At 52.7% G+C, this 20,386-nt stretch overlaps 1 protein-coding gene across 3 annotated transcripts in view; it reads left to right on the forward strand.

Moving 5' to 3' along the window:
- Nucleotides 1-17,054, forward strand: part of LOC115408582 (protein-serine O-palmitoleoyltransferase porcupine-like) — a 21,421-nt gene extending 4,367 nt beyond the window's left edge. For all 3 annotated transcript variants that reach the window (XM_030119425.1, XM_030119426.1, XM_030119427.1), the window contains 8 exons: nucleotides 140-270; nucleotides 4,104-4,229; nucleotides 4,297-4,397; nucleotides 4,487-4,563; nucleotides 4,647-4,710; nucleotides 9,891-9,976; nucleotides 10,844-10,954; nucleotides 16,422-17,054. In XM_030119425.1, coding sequence (XP_029975285.1) covers nucleotides 140-270; nucleotides 4,104-4,229; nucleotides 4,297-4,397; nucleotides 4,487-4,563; nucleotides 4,647-4,710; nucleotides 9,891-9,976; nucleotides 10,844-10,954; nucleotides 16,422-16,520 — 795 coding nt within the window. In that variant the 3' untranslated portion in view covers nucleotides 16,521-17,054. The remainder of the gene's footprint in view (nucleotides 1-139; nucleotides 271-4,103; nucleotides 4,230-4,296; nucleotides 4,398-4,486; nucleotides 4,564-4,646; nucleotides 4,711-9,890; nucleotides 9,977-10,843; nucleotides 10,955-16,421) is intronic.
- Nucleotides 17,055-20,386: the final 3,332 nt, after the last annotated feature.

Raw genomic sequence — 20,386 nt, forward strand, 5'->3', positions numbered from 1 at the left:
GTCCCTGAGCTGCTAGCTGACCCGGTCCTGGTCCTGGTCCCGGTCCTGGTCCTGCTAGCTGACCCGGTCCCGGTCCTGGTCCTGGTCCTGGTCCTGGTCCTGCTAGCTGACCCGGTCCTGGTGCTGGTCCTGCCCTCAGACCGGGTCCTGGCTGTGGGCGGCGGCCCTCTGCCTGCTGAAGAGCCAGCTGTGTCTGCTGGTGTCCACCTGCGTCGCCCCGTACCTGTTCTCCGTGTTCGTGCCGGTCCAGGGAAGCCCGGCCACACAGAGGTAAGGTCAGCTGACTCCGACGCTCCGTCAAACCACTTCCTGTCCGTACCCGCCCCCCTCGTGGTGCTCGTCAGCCGTCTCTGTTCAGCACCAGGCCTTGTTTGGACGGGAGAGTAGTTGTTCCGACGTGACGCGACCCGCTGGACTCCAGAGGGAAAGAGATGGAAGAAGGATGTGGAGGATAAACTATTTCCACTGGAAAAGAAAGAAAAAGTCAAATAACAAATGGATCCGATCATCTGTGGACTTGTGGGACAAAATAATGATAAAATAAAGGACAAATAAAGACAGACACTGTCCCAGTGGGAGGCAGCGGACAGCAGTGTTGAACCTGCTGTGTGATCAGGGAATCAAACCGTGGAACTGCATCCGTGTCTTTTTTACACCCAAGGAAAGAAACAGATGCTTGAATAAGAAAGTGCCTTGCTGGAGAGACTGTGGAAGCAGAAGCAGATATTTCACATATATTCTGGAAATACTGTAAAATTACTTTGTTTTAGATTAAAATATACACGAGAGCACACAGAGGTCAGAGGTCAGGTCAGTAAAGAAAAAAAAAACCTGTGAAATCTCAGTGTTCTAAAAGACAATGTAGAGAAAAATGATCCGTACCTGTTAAAAATGTTTTGACTTCTGCCAAGAGAGTGTGGTCCGGCAGACCCGCCTCAGCAGAACCGCAAACTGATTACTGAAGAGAATGACTGGAGGGAAAAACTGGCGTCCTGCTGGAGGCGACAAGAAACACCGTCTGGAGGAAAATGGTAGAAGTGATTTGAATCAGGAGCCAGTAAGTGACAGCAGAAGACTCGGCGATGCAGCTCCCAGAGCTGTTGATGCTTCTGGTTTGCTTTTTTACCTCCGCCAGGAGGCTGTGGAATCACGTCGGTTTGTTGGTTGGTTTGTTGGCAACATTACGGAAAAAGTAACAGACGGATTGCAATGAAACTTAGTGGAAAGGTGGGCCCTGGGCTAACTTAGAATCCATTAAATTTTGGTGATGATCCGGATCACTGTCTGGATCCAGGAATTGTTTTAAGGATTCTTTATCATTGAGCAATAGGGCAGTCTTTCACATGGTCGGGCAGGCCCGCCGACAGGGGGCCTGTGTGGCATGGGGCGCCGCGTGCGGCCGCACCACCCCACGCCGCACCACCCCGCGCCGCACCACCCCGCGCCGCACCACCCCGCACACCGCACCACCCCGCGCCGCACCACCCGCGCACCGCACCACTCCACACGCCTCACCACTCTACACGGCACGCCGCACCACCCCGCGCACCGCACCACCCCGCGCACCGCACCACCCCACGCGCCTCACCACTCCACACGCCTCACCAACCCGCGCCGCACCACCCCACGCACCGCACCACCCCACACGCCTCACCACCCCGCGCCGCACCACCCCGCACACCGCACCACCCCGCGCACCGCACCACCACCCCGCGCACCGCACCACCCCGCGCACCGCACCACCACCCCGCACACCGCACCACCCCGCGCACCGCACCACTCCACGCACCGCACCACCACTCCACGCGCCGCACCACCCCGCGCCGCACCACCCCGCACACCGCACCACCCCACGCACCGCACCACCACCCCGCGCACCGCACCACCACCCCGCACACCGCACCACCCCGCACACCGCACCACCCCACGCACCGCACCACCACTCCACGCGCCGCACCACCCCGCGCCGCACCACCCCGCACACCGCACCACCCCACGCACCGCACCACCACCCCGCGCACCGCACCACCCCGCGCACCGCACCACCCCGCACACCGCACCACCACCCCGCACACCGCACCACCCCGCACACCGCACCACCCCGCGCACCGCACCACCCCGCGCACCGCACCACCCCGCACACCGCACCACCCCGCACACCGCACCACCCCGCACACCGCACCACCCCGCACCGCACCACCCCGCACACCGCACCACCCCGCGCACCGCACCACCCCGCGCACCGCACCACTCCACGCACCGCACCACCACTCCACGCGCCGCACCACCCCGCGCCGCACCACCCCGCACACCGCACCACCCCACGCACCGCACCACCACCCCGCGCACCGCACCACCACCCCGCACACCGCACCACCCCGCACACCGCACCACCCCACGCACCGCACCACCACTCCACGCGCCGCACCACCCCGCGCCGCACCACCCCGCACACCGCACCACCCCACGCACCGCACCACCACCCCGCGCACCGCACCACCCCCGCGCACCGCACCACCCCGCACACCGCACCACCACCCCGCACACCGCACCACCCCGCACACCGCACCACCCCGCGCACCGCACCACCCCGCGCACCGCACCACCCCACACACCGCACCACCCCGCACACCGCACCACCCCGCACACCGCACCACCCCACACCGCACCACCCCGCACACCGCACCACCCCGCGCACCGCACCACCCCGCGCACCGCACCACCCCGCGCACCGCACCACTCCACGCACCGCACCACCCCGCACACCGCACCACCCCACACACCGCACCACCCCGCACCGCACCACCCCACACACCGCACCACCCCGCGCACCGCACCACCCCGCGCACCGCACCACCCCACACACCGCACCACCCCGCGCACCGCACCACCCCGCACACCGCACCACCCCGCACCGCACCACCCCACACACCGCACCACCCCGCGCACCGCACCACCCCGCACACCGCACCACCCCGCACCACCCCGCGCCGCACCACTCCACACGCCGCACCACTCCACACGGCACGCCGCACCACTCCACGCGCCGCACCACTCCACACACCGCACCACCCCGCACACCGCACCACCCCGCACTGCACCACCCCGCGCCGCACCACTCCACGCGCCGCACCACTCCACACGGCACGCCGCACCACTCCACGCGCCGCACCACTCCACGCGCCGCACCACTCCATGCGCCGCACCACTCCACACACCGCACCACCCCGCACCGCACCACCCCGCACACCGCACCACCCCGCGCCGCACCACTCCACACGCCGCACCACTCCACGCACCGCACCACTCCACGCGCCGCACCACTCCACACGCCGCACCACTCCACACGCCGCACCACTCCACACGCCGCACCACTCCACACGCCGCACCACTCCACGCGCCGCACCACTCCACACGCCGCACCACTCCACACGCCGCACCACTCCACGCGCCGCACCACTCCACACGGCACGCCGCACCACTCCACGCGCCGCACCACTCCACGCGCCGCACCACTCCACACACCGCACCACCCCGCACCGCACCACCCCGCGCCGCACCACTCCACACGCCGCACCACTCCACGCGCCGCACCACTCCACGCGCCGCACCACTCCACACGGCACGCCGCACCACTCCACGCGCCGCACCACTCCACACGGCACGCCGCACCACTCCACGCGCCGCACCACTCCACACGGCACGCCGCAGCACTCCGCTCCCATCACACCCCCGATCACAATGTTTCTTTATCATATACGGTGTTCTTATTGTTGGCGACTGATTTGGGCTGTGGCGGAGGTCTGCCTCTCTGAGTGCCAAATTCTAGTGTTTTATTTCATTTGGTTTGTTTTTTGTTGTGGAGGACATGTCTGTTTGAAAAAGGACAACAACAATCTGTTAGAGCAAACATGGCGGCTTTCTGGAGAGTGATGGTCGTCACTTCTCCTCATAGCCGCCGCTCTGACGTTCCAGGTACGTCAGCCGAGGGTAACGCTGTAGCCTTGTGGCGGCTGTTGTGTGAACCTGTACATGTGTGAGTCCTGCCGGCGGCGCCGCCCCTCCCCCCTGGATCCTCGGCTCACGGCTGCGCTGTGTTGCAGGTGGCTGGACGCCTACGAGAACGCCGTGTCCTTCCACTTCAGCAACTACTTTGTGGGTCACCTGAGCGAAGCTACGAGCATGCTGGCCGGAGCCGGGTTCAGCGAGGAGAAAGACCACGTCCGGTGGTGAGTGGGCTGCAGGAGCTGGAGAGGAGCTCGCCGCTTCATTCTGCCGCCGTGTCTCTGGCCGTAGGGACCTGCGAGTGGTGAGGCCTCTGAGTGTGGAAGCTCCTCGCTCCATGGTGCTGGTGGTGACTTCCTGGAACGTCCCCATGTCCCAGTGGCTGAAAGCCTGTGAGCTCCCTCCGCCGGCGCCGCAGACCCACACCGACATGTTGATGTTAGTGTGACTCCGTGGCTGTTTGCTCCGCCTCTTTCCACAGATGTCTTCAGAAACGCCATGAGGCTGGGAACCTTCTCTGCCATCCTGGTGACGTACACAGCCAGCGCCTTGCTGCACGTCAGTCCAAGTCCTGCTCTGAGTAGCCATGGGTTCAGTCCGGCTGTGTGACTGGCTGACTGACTGGCTGACTGTGTCCACAGGGCCTGAGTTTCCATCTGGGAGCCGTCCTTCTCTCTCTGGGATTCATCACGTATGTGGAGCACGGTGTGTAGCCGCTGGTCTGATGGGCGGGGCTTCATGGCGTCTGAACAGACCGTCAGGTCCTGCAGTTGGACGTATTCGGAGCCATCGCAGCGGGTCTGAATAACAAGGTTTCACTAATGACTCGTTTTCATGTGCGCTTGAGATTATCCTGATGGAAAAGACTGATGAAGACAAAGCTGCTAAAACTGGCTCAGTTGCTGAAGTTTTAATACATTATGGCTGAAAAGTGTTGAAGTAGCTGAAGCTGCTTGAAGTGGATGAAAAACAGACGCAGGTCCAGATTTTAGTGAAATGAACCATAAAAGGTAAAAGAGCTAATGGAGCTGCCGTCCGTTCAGTCAGCCTTAATCCCAGTCTGGACTGTAGTCTGGACTGTAGTCTGGACTATAGTCTGGACTATAGTCTGGACTATAGTCTGGACTGTAGGCTGGACTGTAGTCTGGACTGTAGTCTGGACTGTAGTCTGGACTCATAGCCAAGCAAACTTATTTTCAACAGGGGGTGCAGAGAAAAAAAAGGGGGTGGGGCCAGACACACACACACACACACACACACACACACACACAGGTACCAGGCCTAACGTTATGAGATGCCTTGTACTGATCGTGTTGCTGACCATCAACAACCTTAAAATCATCACAGAATGCAGCCTGCGCAGCGGCAGGATAAAAACACACGTTGAACACACGTCTGACAGGATGAATGATGGCATCACATGATACAGCCTGAGTAAAACTGATACTCCAACATGATTCAGCAGTTGATAAATCATGTCTACTGACTGCACGGCGGCAAACTCATAGCCGTGTTTTTACCTTGTGCTGCAGCCTGCTGTCATAACGCTCCCTATGTGCTTCTGCGCTCTTGGCCGGGCAGTTCCCACTGCTAATGTGTCTCGGTCAAAATAACCAACTCTCAGACCTGAGACCCGCAGCTCGCAGTGTCAGACAGGAGTGTCGCAGAGCCGAGCGTAAATGGAGAAAAGATAAACTGGAGGCGTCTTTTCAAATATTGAGGGATTCTTGGCGTCGTTATCAGTCCTCTGTGAAAGAGGCAAAAAGGAGACATTTCTCTGATACTTTTGTCTCTAACTGTCACAAACCTCGTGTGCTGTTCAAAGTGATCAACTCCACCCTGAATGCATCACACACTGTGGAGCTGAGCCCTCTCCCCTGCTGTGTGAAAACTTTCTGTGATTTTTTATTGATAAAGTTTCTTCTATCAGAGCTCTGATTTCCCCTTCAGCCTCTGAGCCCTCAGTGTTTCCCTTGTTCTGCTGTCTGTGACTCACTCGACCCTGTGACCCTGGCATTGTGAAGGAGATTGTGGGGGGTTTAAAACCATCCGGTTCGCACAATGACCCTCTTCCTCCTCAACTTTATAAAGAGGTCTTCCCCACTCTCGGGCCTTCCTTACTCAGTATTATTAACAGCAGTCTGTCATCTGGGGTGGCTCCTGTTCAGTTTAAACTTGCAGTTGTGCAGCCACCGATTAAAAAAACCTGGACTGGATCCCTCTGTAGTGGCTAACTTTAGGCCCATTTCCAAACTGCCTTTTGTATCAAAGATCGTAGAGAAGATTGTGTATTCTCAGCTTTTGGACTTTTTTAATGATCACAACATCCTTGAAATTTTCCAGTCTGGTTTTAAAACATTGCACAGCACAGAATCAGCACTTGTAAGGGTTTTTAACGACATCTTAGCTCCTGATTCTGGTCACTCGGTAATTCTTGTTCTTTTAGATTTAACTGCTGCTTTCGACACAGTAGAGCATGATACTTTAAAGGAATACTCCACCCAAAAAACGATTTGGCCTCATTTTCTACTCACCCTCATGCTGAGAAACACTCTGGAGCATTGTTTTGAACTTCTTCTGCAATTTAGAAAAGTAGTCGCTGAAAGCGTGCTAGCGTCTGGCTGACGCGGATGACAGCCAGATTTATGTCCCCCTTAAAAAGGCTGACTCTTCTGCACTCAAGCCACTTCTAAATTGTCTGGATGACGTTAAAGCTTGGATCAACTTGACGACTTTCTCGCTAAATCTGGTGACTTCCCAAAGCCTCTTGGCGACTTTTTTTGTCAAAAGCAACAAGCGACAAATTTAGCGACTTTTTCTGGTGCTCTGGAGGACGCTCCACAGGACGTCTCGTTCTGCAGCTGCTGTCCCTCCCCCGTCCCAAAGCACTCACAGCGGCCAGTCTCAGCAGCGCCCCCTGCTGCAGTCAGAGCAGAGCGCAGACCCACACCACTCCTCCACACTTCAAATGAATGGCGCGTGCGGAAATCCGCCGCTGCTCACTTGCTGACAAACCAAGAATCAACAGAAGAAAGTTCATTTGTAGTTCTAAACATATTTAGGGTATTTTTAGCTCACTTTTTGCTTCTCCCATGACGTTATTCCTCTCTCCTACAGCGTCCATTACAATTGCATGCAAATTGCCAGTTATGCAAATGAGGTGATGATGTCATCCAGCGACTTCTACCGACTTTTAGGACAGCCAATAGCGACTTTCCTTACTGGGGAGTTGGCAGCACTGGCTTGGATGGCTCGAAGCTTCTTAAATTTTAATGAGAACAAGACGGAAGTGATTGTCTTTGGTGGCTCTTCCGTGACCTCCCCAGTCGACCTGGGCCCTCTGGCGCAGTTCGCCAAACCCACTGTTAATAATCAGGAGGTAAAAGTGGACGCGGAACTAAAGTTCGACAGCCAGATTAAAGCTGTGGTAAAAACCAGCTTCTTCCAGCGAAGACAACTGGCTAAAATTAAGCACTTCCTGCACAGACAGCACTTTGAAACAGTAATGCTTGCCTTTGTGACCACTCAGCTTGATTACTGCAGTGCACTGTACATGGGGGTCAGTGGGTCCTCCACTGCACCACTGCACCACTGCAGAACGCAGCTGCTCGCCTCTTCACTGGCTCCTGAAAGTCCGAGCACATTACACCGATTTCAGCTTCACTTCACTGGCTGCCGTCCAGTGTAGAATTCATTTTAAAATTCTTTTATTTACTTTTAAAGCCCAGCATGGCCTGGCCCCAGTGTCCCTCTCTGAGCGTCTGCACCCGTACACACCTCCTCCATCCCTCAGGTCAGCTGACCAGCTGCTGCTGAGGGTTCCCAAAACGAGGCGGAGGCTCAGAGGGGACGGAGCGTTTGCTGCTGCCGCCCCTGAGCTCTGGAATGAACTGCTGCTGCACAGCAGGTGGTCCTCTTCTGTGGCCACTTTTAAATCTCTTCTGAAAACGCAGCTCTTTTCCTTACTTTTAACACCACCTAGATTGTTTATTTTATGTGCACAGGTCTTTTACCCTTTATTATTATGTTTTCTGTTTTAATGTCTATTTTATTGATTATTTTAATGTACAGCACTTTGGAAACCCTGGGTTTGTTTAAACTGTGCTTTATAAATAAAGATGGATTGGATTGGATTAGATTAGTGAATCAGAAATTGTCAAGATTGATTTTTATGACAGAATGAATTCGCAAGAATGTGCATTATGGTGATTTTCATAAAAACTAAACTTAAGCTATCAAGTTTTACAACCTTAAGGCAACAATGAAGAGTCGTCAGGGAGTCGAAAGAGTCGGTTGTTATCTGGGAGTTGAGCTAAAAGAGCTGACTCTCTGAAAAGAGCCCAACTTCCCATCACTGCTAGAGCTGCTAGTGTGAGCGCCGGGTGCAACGTCACATTTTGTGAGAATGCATATTAATTTTATTAAATTGAATTTATTTTCAAGCTGTCATCAGATTGCATTTAATGGGGAAACATGGCTAAATTAATTATTTATAAAATAAAAGTAGGTGATCTAGTTTTCAATTATGGAAGTTTTTGCTACATTCGCGAGGGGCTGCTGCAGCACCCGCCGCACCCCTACTTCCCACAACCATGTCTGGACTGTAGTCGACTGTAGTCTGGATTGTAGGTGCTGTGGTCTGGCTGTAGTCTGGTTTGTAGGGACTGTAGTCAGACTGTCGTCAGACTGTGCAGGCTGTAGAAGTGAGCGGCTGTTACTGCAGACAGTGACATCTGGCATCAGGTTTCCAGGCCGATGGATCTGGCTCAGAGCTGTTCTTGGTGTAAAATACAGTGGATTTCAGAACCGACGCAGCAGACTGACGGTCTCCGTCTGGAACAGGCGCAGTTCGGCCGGTTCTCCCTCGGTCCTGATTCCAGACCGGTCTTCCCACTTCAGCTTGTTTTTATCCAGAACTCACTGCACAGTCATCCATGCCTTTGGCCCGCTAGTTCCCCACTCACTTCAAAGTCCTCTTGAACGCCTCGCTGGGCCGAGTCCCAGAAGTCCGTGCTTTCGTCACGCTCGATGGCGAGGGCAGAGACCCCCCTGCTCTCTGGACCCTTTGCCCACCAGCATCTTCAGCCTTATCCTCAGTGTGGCGGCCGACCGTGCTCCGTTAATCTGACAGGAAGCCCACGTCTGATGTGGGCACACGGTGTCCGCCGCCACCGTCAGGCACGGTTTCACAAAATCACCCGCTGTAAGAAGCGTCCACATCTGACAAGGAGGGAGCTGATCCCGTAACTCCCCCTGCAGGCCCGCTGTGGGAGGTCAGCCTCCACAGCAAGGCTCCAGCCTTCACCTCTGGAGAACTGATGAGAATCCCGTGTTTCATAGTGGCAAGAATATAAAGCTCTTTAAAACGGCGACTTTCTGCTTGGGCAGACTGCCTTAAAATCCATTTCTGTTAAAAAATACTCATGTTCCCAACTATTTTCGGTGTGGCACTCCCGGGAACACTTGATCTCCTCCAGCACCCCAGCACCTCCACCTGACAGCTGCTGTTGTGGTGACAGGAGCTCCACAGCGCCACCCTCCCCCCGCTGTAACCCATTGCTACTTTGTGGTCAGGAGAGGAACTGCAACAACAACAAAAATGGAAAGAATTATTTGGACTGCTGGAAGGAAGGGGAAATAGATTTTTCTAGGGAATAAAACAAAAATATGACCATGGGGCCTGGGCCAGAAATGATTGTTGGTGGGGCAAAGGTGGCCCGCCGGCCCCACATTGGACAGCCCTGATCCAGACTGTGGGCCGCTGTCCGGACTCTACAGGCTGTCTCCGTCTCTCGGCTTCACCTGCTGCCTTGCCTCAGACCGGGTGAACTCAGCAGCTGGCGTCCCTCCGCCTGCCGCCGCTCAGTCTGCTCTTCTCTTCTCAGTTCTGAGGAAGAAGCTGGCTTCGGTCTTCAGCGCCTGTGTCCTGTCCCGGCCCTGCCCGGCCGCCTGCGGCCACCGGCACAAGACGGTGAGTGCCGTCTTCACAACCCACATGGTCCTGTTCGGTCACCCTGACCCGGTCCAGGTCGGTCCAGCTCCCTGACCCGGTCCAGGTCGGTCCGGGTCCTCAGTGCTGAACCAGGGCTGATGTAGACTCCTGCTTGTGTGTCGTGGCGCTGGACTGTTGCCTCCTTGCCTCCTCGCCCGGCCGTTCTGCTGTCGTGGTCTCGGGGTCCCTGCGGGACGCCGTTCTGCTGTCGTGGTCTCGGGGTCCCTGCAGGACGCCGTTCTGCTGTCGTGGTCTCGGGGTCCCTGCGGGACGCCGTTCTGCTGTCGTGGTCTCGGGGTCCCAGCGGGACGCCGTTCTGCTGTCGTGGTCTCGGGGTCCCAGCGGGACGCCGTTCTGCTGTCGTGGTCTCGGGGTCCCAGCGGGACGCCGTTCTGCTGTCGTGGTCTCGGGGTCCCTGCGGGACGCCGTTCTGCTGTCGTGGTCTCGGGGTCCCAGCGGGACGCCGTTCTGCTGTCGTGGTCTCGGGGTCCCTGCAGGACGCCGTTCTGCTGTCGTGGTCTCGGGGTCCCTGCAGGACGCCGTTCTGCTGTCGTGGTCTCGGGGTCCCTGCGGGACGCCGTTCTGCTGTCGTGGTCTCGGGGTCCCAGCGGGACGCCGTTCTGCTGTCGTGGTCTCGGGGTCCCTGCAGGACGCCGTTCTGCTGTCGTGGTCTCGGGGTCCCTGCGGGACGCCGTTCTGCTGTCGTGGTCTCGGGGTCCCTGCGGGACGCCGTTCTGCCTCATGATGGCGGCTGTTTGTTTGAGTGTTGGGAGTGTTCATAGCTCTGTTAAAGCGGTGTGTGCGGTGTGGCGTCTCACTCCTCCTGTGTCGTTCTGCCGTTCTCAGGAGTTCTGGGTGCTGCTCCTGAACTTGGTTTTCAGCGTTGTGGCCATCTTCCACCTCACGTACCTGGGTTCCATGTTCGATCCCGGACTGGATGAGCACGATGTGGAAGAGGTGAGAGCGTGGCCCAGTCTGCAGGGTGGAGCTGCTCCGTCTCTGAGGAGCATCAGCTGACACCCCAGTTCCGGTTCAGAAAATTAAAATTACTTTATGGTGTATCAGAATTTTATAAAGTGTCTTAACCGGAACTTCCCAAACCCACAGTACTGCCAGGACATCACAAAATCTCCTGTTTCCCTCCTAAAGCAGATGGAAGTGTAGACTCCAGAGTATTTACCCCCGAAACTATAATCCATATGAACGTGGAAACAGAGTGTGGGAAAAGCCAGGCAGCGTGGAAAAACAGAAACATAAAGACTTCCTGTAAGCAGTGTGACTTCCACAAAGCAGGAAGGAGCAGCTGAGCAGACGCCAGCAAACACAGAAGTTAACTTATCTCTGTTAAACAGGTTAGTTTCTCTCTCTAGTTGAGTTATCTCTCTGTTAAACAGGTTAGTTTCTCTACTTATCTCACTGTTAAACAGGTTAGTTTCTCTAGTTATCTCTCTGTCAAACAGGTTAGTTTCTCTAGTTATCTCTCTGTTAAACAGGTTAGTTTCTCTCTCTGGTTGAGTTATCTCTCTGTTAAACAGGTTAGTTTCTCTAGTTATCTCACTGTTAAACAGGTTAGTTTCTCCAGTTATCTCTGTTAAACAGGTTAGTTTCTGTCTCTTGTTGAGTTATCTCTCTGTTAAACCGGTTAGTTTCTCTAGTTATCTCTCTGTTAAACAGGTTAGTTACTCTAGTTGTCTCTCTGTTAAACCGGTTAGTTTCTCTAGTTATCTCACTGTTAAACAGGTTAGTTTCTCTCTCTGGTTGAGTTATCTCTCTGTTAAACAGATTAGTTTCTCTAGTTATCTCTCTGTCAAACAGGTTAGTTTCTCTAGTTACCTCACTGTTAAACAGGTTAGTTTCTCTCTCTAGTTGAGTTATCTCTGTTAAACAGGTTAGTTTCTCTAGTTATCTCTCTATTAAACAGGTTAGTTACTCTAGTTGTCTCTCTGTTAAACTGGTTAGTTTCTCTAGTTATCTCACTGTTAAACAGGTTAGTTTCTCTCTAGTTGAGTTATCTCTGTTAAACAGGTTAGTTTCTCTAGTTATCTCTCTATTAAACAGGTTAGTTACTCTAGTTGTCTCACTGTTAAACAGGTTAGTTTCTCTCTCTGGTTGAGTTATCTCTCTGTCAAACAGGTTAGTTTCTCTAGTTATCTCACTGTTAAACAGGTTAGTTTTTCTCTCTGGTTGAGTTATCTCTCTGTTAAACAGGTTAGTTTCTCTAGTTACCTCACTGTTAAACAGGTTAGTTTCTCTCTCTAGTTGAGTTATCTCTCTGTTCAAAAGGTTAGTTTCTCTAGTTATCTCACTGTTAAACAGGTTAGTTTCTCTCTCTAGTTGAGTTATCTCTGTTAAACAGGTTAGTTTCTCTAGTTATCTCTCTGTTAAACAGGTTAGTTACTCTAGTTATCTCTCTGTTAAACAGGTTAGTTTCTCTCTCTAGTTGAGTTATCTCTCTGTTAAACAGGTTAGTTACTCTAGTTATCTCTCTGTTAAACAGGTTAGTTTCTCTCTCTAGTTGAGTTATCTCTCTGTTAAACAGGTTAGTTTCTCTCTCTGGTTGAGTTATCTCTCTGTTAAACAGGTTAGTTTCTCTAGTTATCTCTCTGTTAAACAGGTTAGTTTCTCTCTCTAGTTGAGTTATCTCTGTTAAACAGGTTAGTTTCTCTAGTTAGCTCTCTGTTAAACAGGTTAGTTTCTCTAGTTATCTCACTGTTAAACAGGTTAGTTTCTGTCTCTAGTTGAGTTATCTCTGTTAAACAGGTTAGTTTCTCTAGTTAGCTCTCTGTTAAACAGGTTAGTTTCTCTAGTTATCTCACTGTTAAACAGGTTAGTTTCTCTCTCTAGTTGAGTTATCTCTGTTAAACAGGTTAGTTTCTCTAGTTATCTCTCTGTTAAACAGGTTAGTTTCTGTCTCTGGTTGAGTTATCTCTCTGTTAAACAGGTTAGTTTCTCTCTCTAGTTGAGTTATCTCTCTGTTAAACAGGTTAGTTTCTCTAGTTATCTCTCTGTTAAACAGGTTAGTTTCTCTCTCTAGTTGAGTTATCTCTCTGTTAGTTTCTCTAGTTATCTCTCTGTTAAACAGGTTAGTTTCTCCAGTTATCTCTCTGTTAAACAGGTTAGTTTCTCTCTCTAGTTGAGTTATCTCTCTGTTAAACAGGTTAGTTTCTCTAGTTATCTCTCTGTTAAACAGGTTAGTTTCTGTCTCTGGTTGAGTTATCTCTCTGTTAAACAGGTTAGTTTCTCTCTCTAGTTGAGTTATCTCTCTGTTAAACAGGTTAGTTTCTCTAGTTATCTCTCTGTTAAACAGGTTAGTTTCTCTCTCTGGTTGAGTTATCTCTCTGTTAAACCGGTTAGTTTCTCTAGTTATCTCTCTGTTAAACAGGTTAGTTTCTCTCTCTGGTTGAGTTATCTCTCTGTTAAACAGGTTAGTTTCTCTAGTTATCTCACTGTTAAAAAGGTTAGTTTCTCCAGTTATCTCTGTTAAACAGGTTAGTTTCTGTCTCTTGTTGAGTTATCTCTCTGTTAAACCGGTTAGTTTCTCTAGTTATCTCTCTGTTAAACAGGTTAGTTTCTCTAGTTGTCTCTCTGTTAAACAGGTTAGTTTCTGTCTCTTGTTGAGTTATCTCTCTGTTAAACCGGTTAGTTTCTCTAGTTATCTCTCTGTTAAACAGGTTAGTTTCTCTCTCTAGTTGAGTTATCTCTCTGTTAAACCGGTTAGTTTCTCTAGTTATCTCTCTGTTAAACAGGTTAGTTTCTCTCTCTGGTTGAGTTATCTCTCTGTTAAACAGGTTAGTTTCTCTAGTTATCTCACTGTTAAAAAGGTTAGTTTCTCCAGTTATCTCTGTTAAACAGGTTAGTTTCTGTCTCTTGTTGAGTTATCTCTCTGTTAAACCGGTTAGTTTCTCTAGTTATCTCTCTGTTAAACAGGTTAGTTTCTATCTCTTGTTGAGTTATCTCTCTGTTAAACCGGTTAGTTTCTCTAGTTATCTCTCTGTTAAACAGGTTAGTTTCTCTAGTTGTCTCTCTGTTAAACAGGTTAGTTTCTGTCTCTTGTTGAGTTATCTCTCTGTTAAACCGGTTAGTTTCTCTAGTTATCTCTCTGTTAAACAGGTTAGTTTCTCTCTCTAGTTGAGTTATCTCTCTGTTAAACAGGTTAGTTTCTCTAGTTGTCTCTCTGTTAAACAGGTTAGTTTCTGTCTCTTGTTGAGTTATCTCTCTGTTAAACAGGTTAGTTTCTCTCTCTAGTTGAGTTATCTCTCTGTTAAACAGGTTAGTTTCTCTAGTTATCTCACTGTTAAACAGGTTAGTTTCTCCAGTTATCTCTGTTAAACAGGTTAGTTTCTGTCTCTTGTTGAGTTATCTCTCTGTTAAACCGGTTAGTTTCTCTAGTTATCTCTCTGTTAAACAGGTTAGTTTCTCTAGTTGTCTCTCTGTTAAACAGGTTAGTTTCTGTCTCTTGTTGAGTTATCTCTCTGTTAAACCGGTTAGTTTCTCTAGTTATCTCACTGTTAAACAGGTTAGTTTCTCTCTCTGGTTGAGTTATCTCTCTGTTAAACAGGTTAGTTTCTCTAGTTGTCTCTCTGTTAAACAGGTTAGTTTCTGTCTCTTGTTGAGTTATCTCTCTGTTAAACCGGTTAGTTTCTCTAGTTATCTCTCTGTTAAACAGGTTAGTTTCTCTCTCTGGTTGAGTTATCTCTCTGTTAAACCGGTTAGTTTCTCTAGTTATCTCTCTGTTAAACAGGTTAGTTTCTCTCTCTGGTTGAGTTATCTCTCTGTTAAACCGGTTAGTTTCTCTAGTTATCTCTCTGTTAAACAGGTTAGTTTCTCTCTCTGGTTGAGTTATCTCTCTGTTAAACCGGTTAGTTTCTCTAGTTATCTCACTGTTAAACAGGTTAGTTTCTCCAGTTATCTCTGTTAAACAGGTTAGTTTCTCTACTTATCTCTCTGTTAAACAGGTTAGTTTCTCTCTCTGGTTGAGTTATCTCTCTCCGTGACGCTGACATCTCAGAACTGCCCTCATTCCGGGGTTAACAGTCGATTTGTCAGTGAAGCTCGGTGAAACGCAGCTCAGGTGTCAGACGGGAGGAGGAGGAGGCGGAGCCACAAAGCCAGACTCCAGACCCCCTGAACCCAGACCCCCTGAACCCAGACCCCCTGAACCCAGACCCCCTGAACCCTGACCCCTGAACACAGACCCCTGAACCCAGACCCCCTGAACCCAGACCCCCTGAACCCAGACTCCCTGAACCCAGACCCCCTGAACCCTGAACCCTGAACCCAGACCCCTGAACCCAGACCCCCTGAACCCAGACCCCTGAACCCAGACCCCTGAACCCAGACCCCCTGAACCCAGACCCCCTGAACCCAGACCCCCTGAACCCAGACCCCTGAACCCAGACCCCTGAACCCAGACCCCCTGAACCCAGACCCCTGAACCCAGACCCCTGAACCCAGACCCCTGAACCCAGACCCCCCCGCTGCTGTTTATACAAAACCTGTTAATGCGACACAGGAAGGGAAAGAACACTGAGAAAACATGTCTCACAGGTTTCTGTTTCAGTTTTTTCAGCTGAGTTTTTCTCTTTCGGTTGCTGCTGGTCACATGACTGAAGAAGTTCTTCTCTTAAAGTTCTTACTTGATCTGTTTCTATAATCTTTACTTGAAAATATGTTGGTATGTTTTTGTGGTAAATACATGTCCCGCCTGAAATACCAGTGTGACCCACCAGGGGGCCACGACCCACACTTTGACCCCGCTGCTCTAAATTTGGCCTCAGATCTGTGGGATGCTGTTCTCTCCTTTGTCCGTCACCGTTCCAGTTCCTTCAGGTCCTGAATCACCAACAGCAGGGGTGTCCCAGCCCGGACCTGCAGAGACCCGGTCCTGCAGAGACCCGGTCCTGCAGAGACCCGGTCCTGCAGAGACCCGGTCCTGCAGAGACCTGGTCCTGCAGAGACCTGGACCTGCAGAGACCTGGTCCTGCAGAGACCTGGTCCTGCAGAGACCCGGTCCTGCAGAGACCTGGACCTGCAGAGACCCGGTCCTGCAGAGACCCGGTCCTGCAGAGACCTGGACCTGCAGAGACCTGGACCTGCAGAGACCCGGTCCTGCAGAGACCCGATCCTTCAGAGACCTGGACCTGCAGAGACCTGGTCCTGCAGAGACCTGGTCCTGCAGAGACCTGGACCTGCAGAGACCTGGACCTGCAGAGACCTGGTCCTGCAGAGACCCGGTCCTGCAGAGACCCGGTCCTGCCCGGTCCAGCCCACCTCTCAATGCAGTTAGATGTGATGAAGCAGGAGAGACTTGAAAAAGCAGAACGGGGCTTCTGTCAGACCTGGAACTCTGCAGGACCAGGAGTTAGAAAAGGTTGTGGGGGTCTGCGGGTCCTCCAGCTGTGACCTCTCTGTGCTTCTGTTTCAGGGCTACTCAGCAGTCCACACGGTCCAGAGGTGGTCCGACCTGGGCTGGGCCGGGCACTGGCTGCTGCTGGTCTGCTGGCTCCTCTCCCTGCTCCTCTAGTGACAGTCTGGACCAGGTGTGAGGAGGGTCCGCGGGGTCCGCGGGGTCCGCGGGGGTCCGAGTGTCCCCCTGCTTGGATCACCATGTTTGGAATGTGAAGAAGACCAGAAGACCAGACCAGAACCTGGACATCCTCCAACATGCTGAACAACAGGACTGCAAGAGAAGAACCAGAGCGGACCCCAACGGACCTGGATGGACCTGAGCAGACCCGGCAGGCCCTGAAGAGACCTACACAGACCTGAGCAGACCCGGCAGGCCCTGAAGAGACCTACACAGACCTGAGCAGACCCAGCAGGCCCTGAAGAGACCTACACAGACCTGAGCAGACCCAGCAGGCCCTGAAGAGACCTACACAGACCTGAGCAGACCCAGCAGGCCCTGAAGAGACCTACACAGACCTGAGCAGACCCGGCAGGCCCTGAAGAGACCTACACAGACCTGAGCAGACCCAGCAGGCCCTGAAGAGACCTACACAGACCTGAGCAGACCCAGCAGGCCCTGAAGAGACCTACACAGACCTGAGCAGACCCAGCAGGCCCTGAAGAGACCTACACAGACCTGAGCAGACCCGGCAGGCCCTGAAGAGACCTACACAGACCAGGACACATCTGACAAGCGTTTCTTGATTTGCAGACAGTCGATGTTCTCTGTACTGCCTGAGAAATGCATGTATGTACTGTGAGGACACTGTGGACACTGTGGACACTGTGAGGACACTGTGGGGACACTGTGGACACTGTGAGGACACTGTGGACACTGTGAGGACACTGTGGACATTGTGAGGACACTGTGGACACTGTGTGGACACTGTGAGGACACTGTGGACACTGTGAGGACACTGTGGACACTGTGAGGACACTGTGGACACTGTGAGGACACTCCACAGACAGCTGATCCACATGTGGCTCTTCAGACCTTCTGTGCCCTCGAGGCTTTAAAAAACCAGCTGTAAACAGACAGGATGTAACTGCTGAAAGAAATGAGAATTAAAAAGTCTCTGCTGACTCGACTGGAACGGCTGGAACAGCTGGAAGGCTGTCAGGGGTCAGGGAACCTTCAGGTCAGGGAACCTTCAGGTCAGGGAACCTTCAGGTCAGGGAACCTTCAGGTCAGGGAACCTCGCGGGTCAGGGAGCGGGTCAGACTGTCCAGGACCGTCCACAAACAACACAGAGGAGCTTCACCTCCAGCAGTTCTCAGTTCCAAACAGGACTTGCAGGTCAGAGCAGGTCCAGCAGACTGGACCTGTCCCGGATCAGAGGGAGTCCTGTCCCGTCTGGTCTGACGCCGTCTGCCTCCAGCAGTGCAGCGCTCCTCCAGACTTGTAGTTCTCGAGACCGGTCTTGGTCTGGTCTGGTCTCGGTCTCGGTCTCCACAGTCTCTTGAAATTCACAGAAGTGAAGAAATGCCAGCCAATCAGAAGGGCGTCTGTCAAGTTACTTTTAGTTATAGTTACTATTTACCTCTTTAAAAAAGTAACTTGCACACCTGTGTTAAAATCCCTCGTCCGGCTCCCTGCTGTGTTCCGTGTCCAGTTTAAAACCCTGGTGCTGACCTTTGACCCCTACATGCCAGGCTCCCGTGTACATCAGAGACCTAACCCAGCCCTCCAGCCCGGCCCGGAGCCTGAGGTCCTCTGAGCAGAACCTGCCGAGTCCCGGACTGAACCAGCTCCCTGCAGACCTGGTCCTGGACTCAGTGGAGGCTTCAGGGACCCCCAGACCCTCACACCAGCAGGAACTCACTGCGTCTTTATGATTGATCCTTTTTCTTGTTCTTGCTTTTGTCTGTGAAGCATTCTGGGACCATTGTTCTGCGAAAAGTGCTATAAATACGTTTGAGTTACTGAACTTAGTAACTGAGTTATGATATTTTAAAAGTAACTTATTACTAGGAAATGTAGCTGTTACATTACTCAAGAAAAAAAGGTTTTAAATAAGTCAGAATTGGGATTCCTCTTAATGGAACTTTAGTAACATGTTTACTGATAATAAAACGGAGTATATGCTTGATGAAGTGAACACTTGGCAGAATCATTTCCAAACAGGAAACACAACTTTAAATCATTCAAACGTTGCTGTGAGCTGATATGACACAAGACACCATCCAGGGGTCAGTAGTCCTGTCCGTCCTGAGCAGCAGTCCAGCGTCAGTCCTCAGCGTGGAGACAGGGCCTGCGGCCTCGCAGACTGGATGTCCACATGTCCAGAGAGTTCTCTGTGAGACCGGCTGCTCTCTGGAGCTCAGCAGAACCTCGTCTGCACTGAGCAGCGGAACCAGGAACGCCGACGTTCTACTGCTAAAGCAGGGTGGCAAGAAACACTGCTTCTTTGGTCTCAAGCTGAGCTGGTCTTGGTCTCGTCTTGGTCTTGGTCTCGTCTTGGTCTTGGTCTCGTCTTGGGCTGTGTTCAAAACCGCATACTGCCTACTACACCCTTCCATACTCATACTATCCATCCTGCATCCTGCTTACTCAGTCCATCAGACAGTATGCAAAGCGTTTACACTACAGCATACTACATAATAACCCACAATGCATTGCACTCCTCCCTGAGCTGAAATCGACCTGCTAAAGCTGATTTCACTTTAACTCTAAACTCTTCAAATGTAGAACTTCATCCAGATTTTTTTTTAAATTAGGCGACAAAGTGGTGGTTTAGAGCCGAGTGTGTCGTTTATTTGTCCAAATTCCAGCCGGTTATGATTTTGTTGGGACGAATTCGGCGAAATGTGAGCCAGCCGGGGTGAGCGGCTCCAGCAGGAGGAGGCAGAGAAGCAGAGAAGCAGCAGAGAGGCAGAGCACACAGGAACCCGGACCCGCCCCGGGCCCCCCGCCCGGCACGGGTCCCCCGCCCCGGGGCCCCTCGCCCGGCACGGGTCCCCCGACCCGGCGGCCCAGCCTCCGGGCCCGGTCGGGCTTTGGCGGCGGGCGACCATGGATCACGCCGCCGGCCGCCCCCGCCACTCCGACCGGCTCCCCGCCGACCCGCTCGGCAGCGGGACCGAGACGCCCGGTCTCACCCAGCGGTCCTGCGGAGCGGGCCCGCCCCGGGCGTCGCACCGAGTCGGTTCCGGAGGTCCGGCGGCGGACCCCCGGGCCCCCTGGGCCCCCCGGTGCGGCGCGGCACCCCAGCGGCGGCCCGCCGGCGAGCGCAGAGTTTCTCACACCCTCCGGGGCCGGACCCAGATCGCGGGGCCAGCCCCCCCGCCACACCCGCCGGCCGCCAGGCGGCGCAAGCTCTGTCTGGCGCAACCGCTGTCCGCCGCGTTGCATCTTGGGTAATTTCAGTATGAGTAGTGAACACACAATGTCTACTCAACATTAATGGCGAATGCAGTATGCATCCGGGAACTTCTCGCATACTCAAAATCGCATACTGCCAGTGTAAACACACTGCATACTCAATAAGTTAGTATGAGTAGTAGGTAAGTACGCGGTTTGGAACACAGCCTTGGTCTTGGTGTTGGTGTATGTCTTGTTTTGATCTTGGTCTTGTTTTGATCTTGGTCTTGTCTTGGTCTCGTTTTGGTGTTGGTCTTGGCTTTTCTTGGTCTTGGTCTTGGTCTCAGTCTTGGTGTATGTCTTGTGTTAGTCCTGGTCTTGTCCTGGTCTTATTATTGTATTATGTACTATTGTGTGTGTGTGTGTGTGCGTGTGCGTGTGCGTGTGCGTGTGTGTGACTCCTCCATATGCACTGTGAGCTGTCAGGCTGTTGCCATGGAGACCAGCAGCCACCACACAGTCAGCAGTTTTCCATCCATATGGTTGAAGGAATGTTGTTTCTTGAGAACTGAGAAGTGAAAGTGATTTTTTTTCGCTGTCAGCGTCAGAAGCCTATTATTCAGTCATCCTGAGATTTCTCG

This window comes from Salarias fasciatus, chromosome 20, assembly GCF_902148845.1.
Source record: "Salarias fasciatus chromosome 20, fSalaFa1.1, whole genome shotgun sequence".
Lineage (NCBI taxonomy): Eukaryota > Metazoa > Chordata > Actinopteri > Blenniiformes > Blenniidae > Salarias > Salarias fasciatus.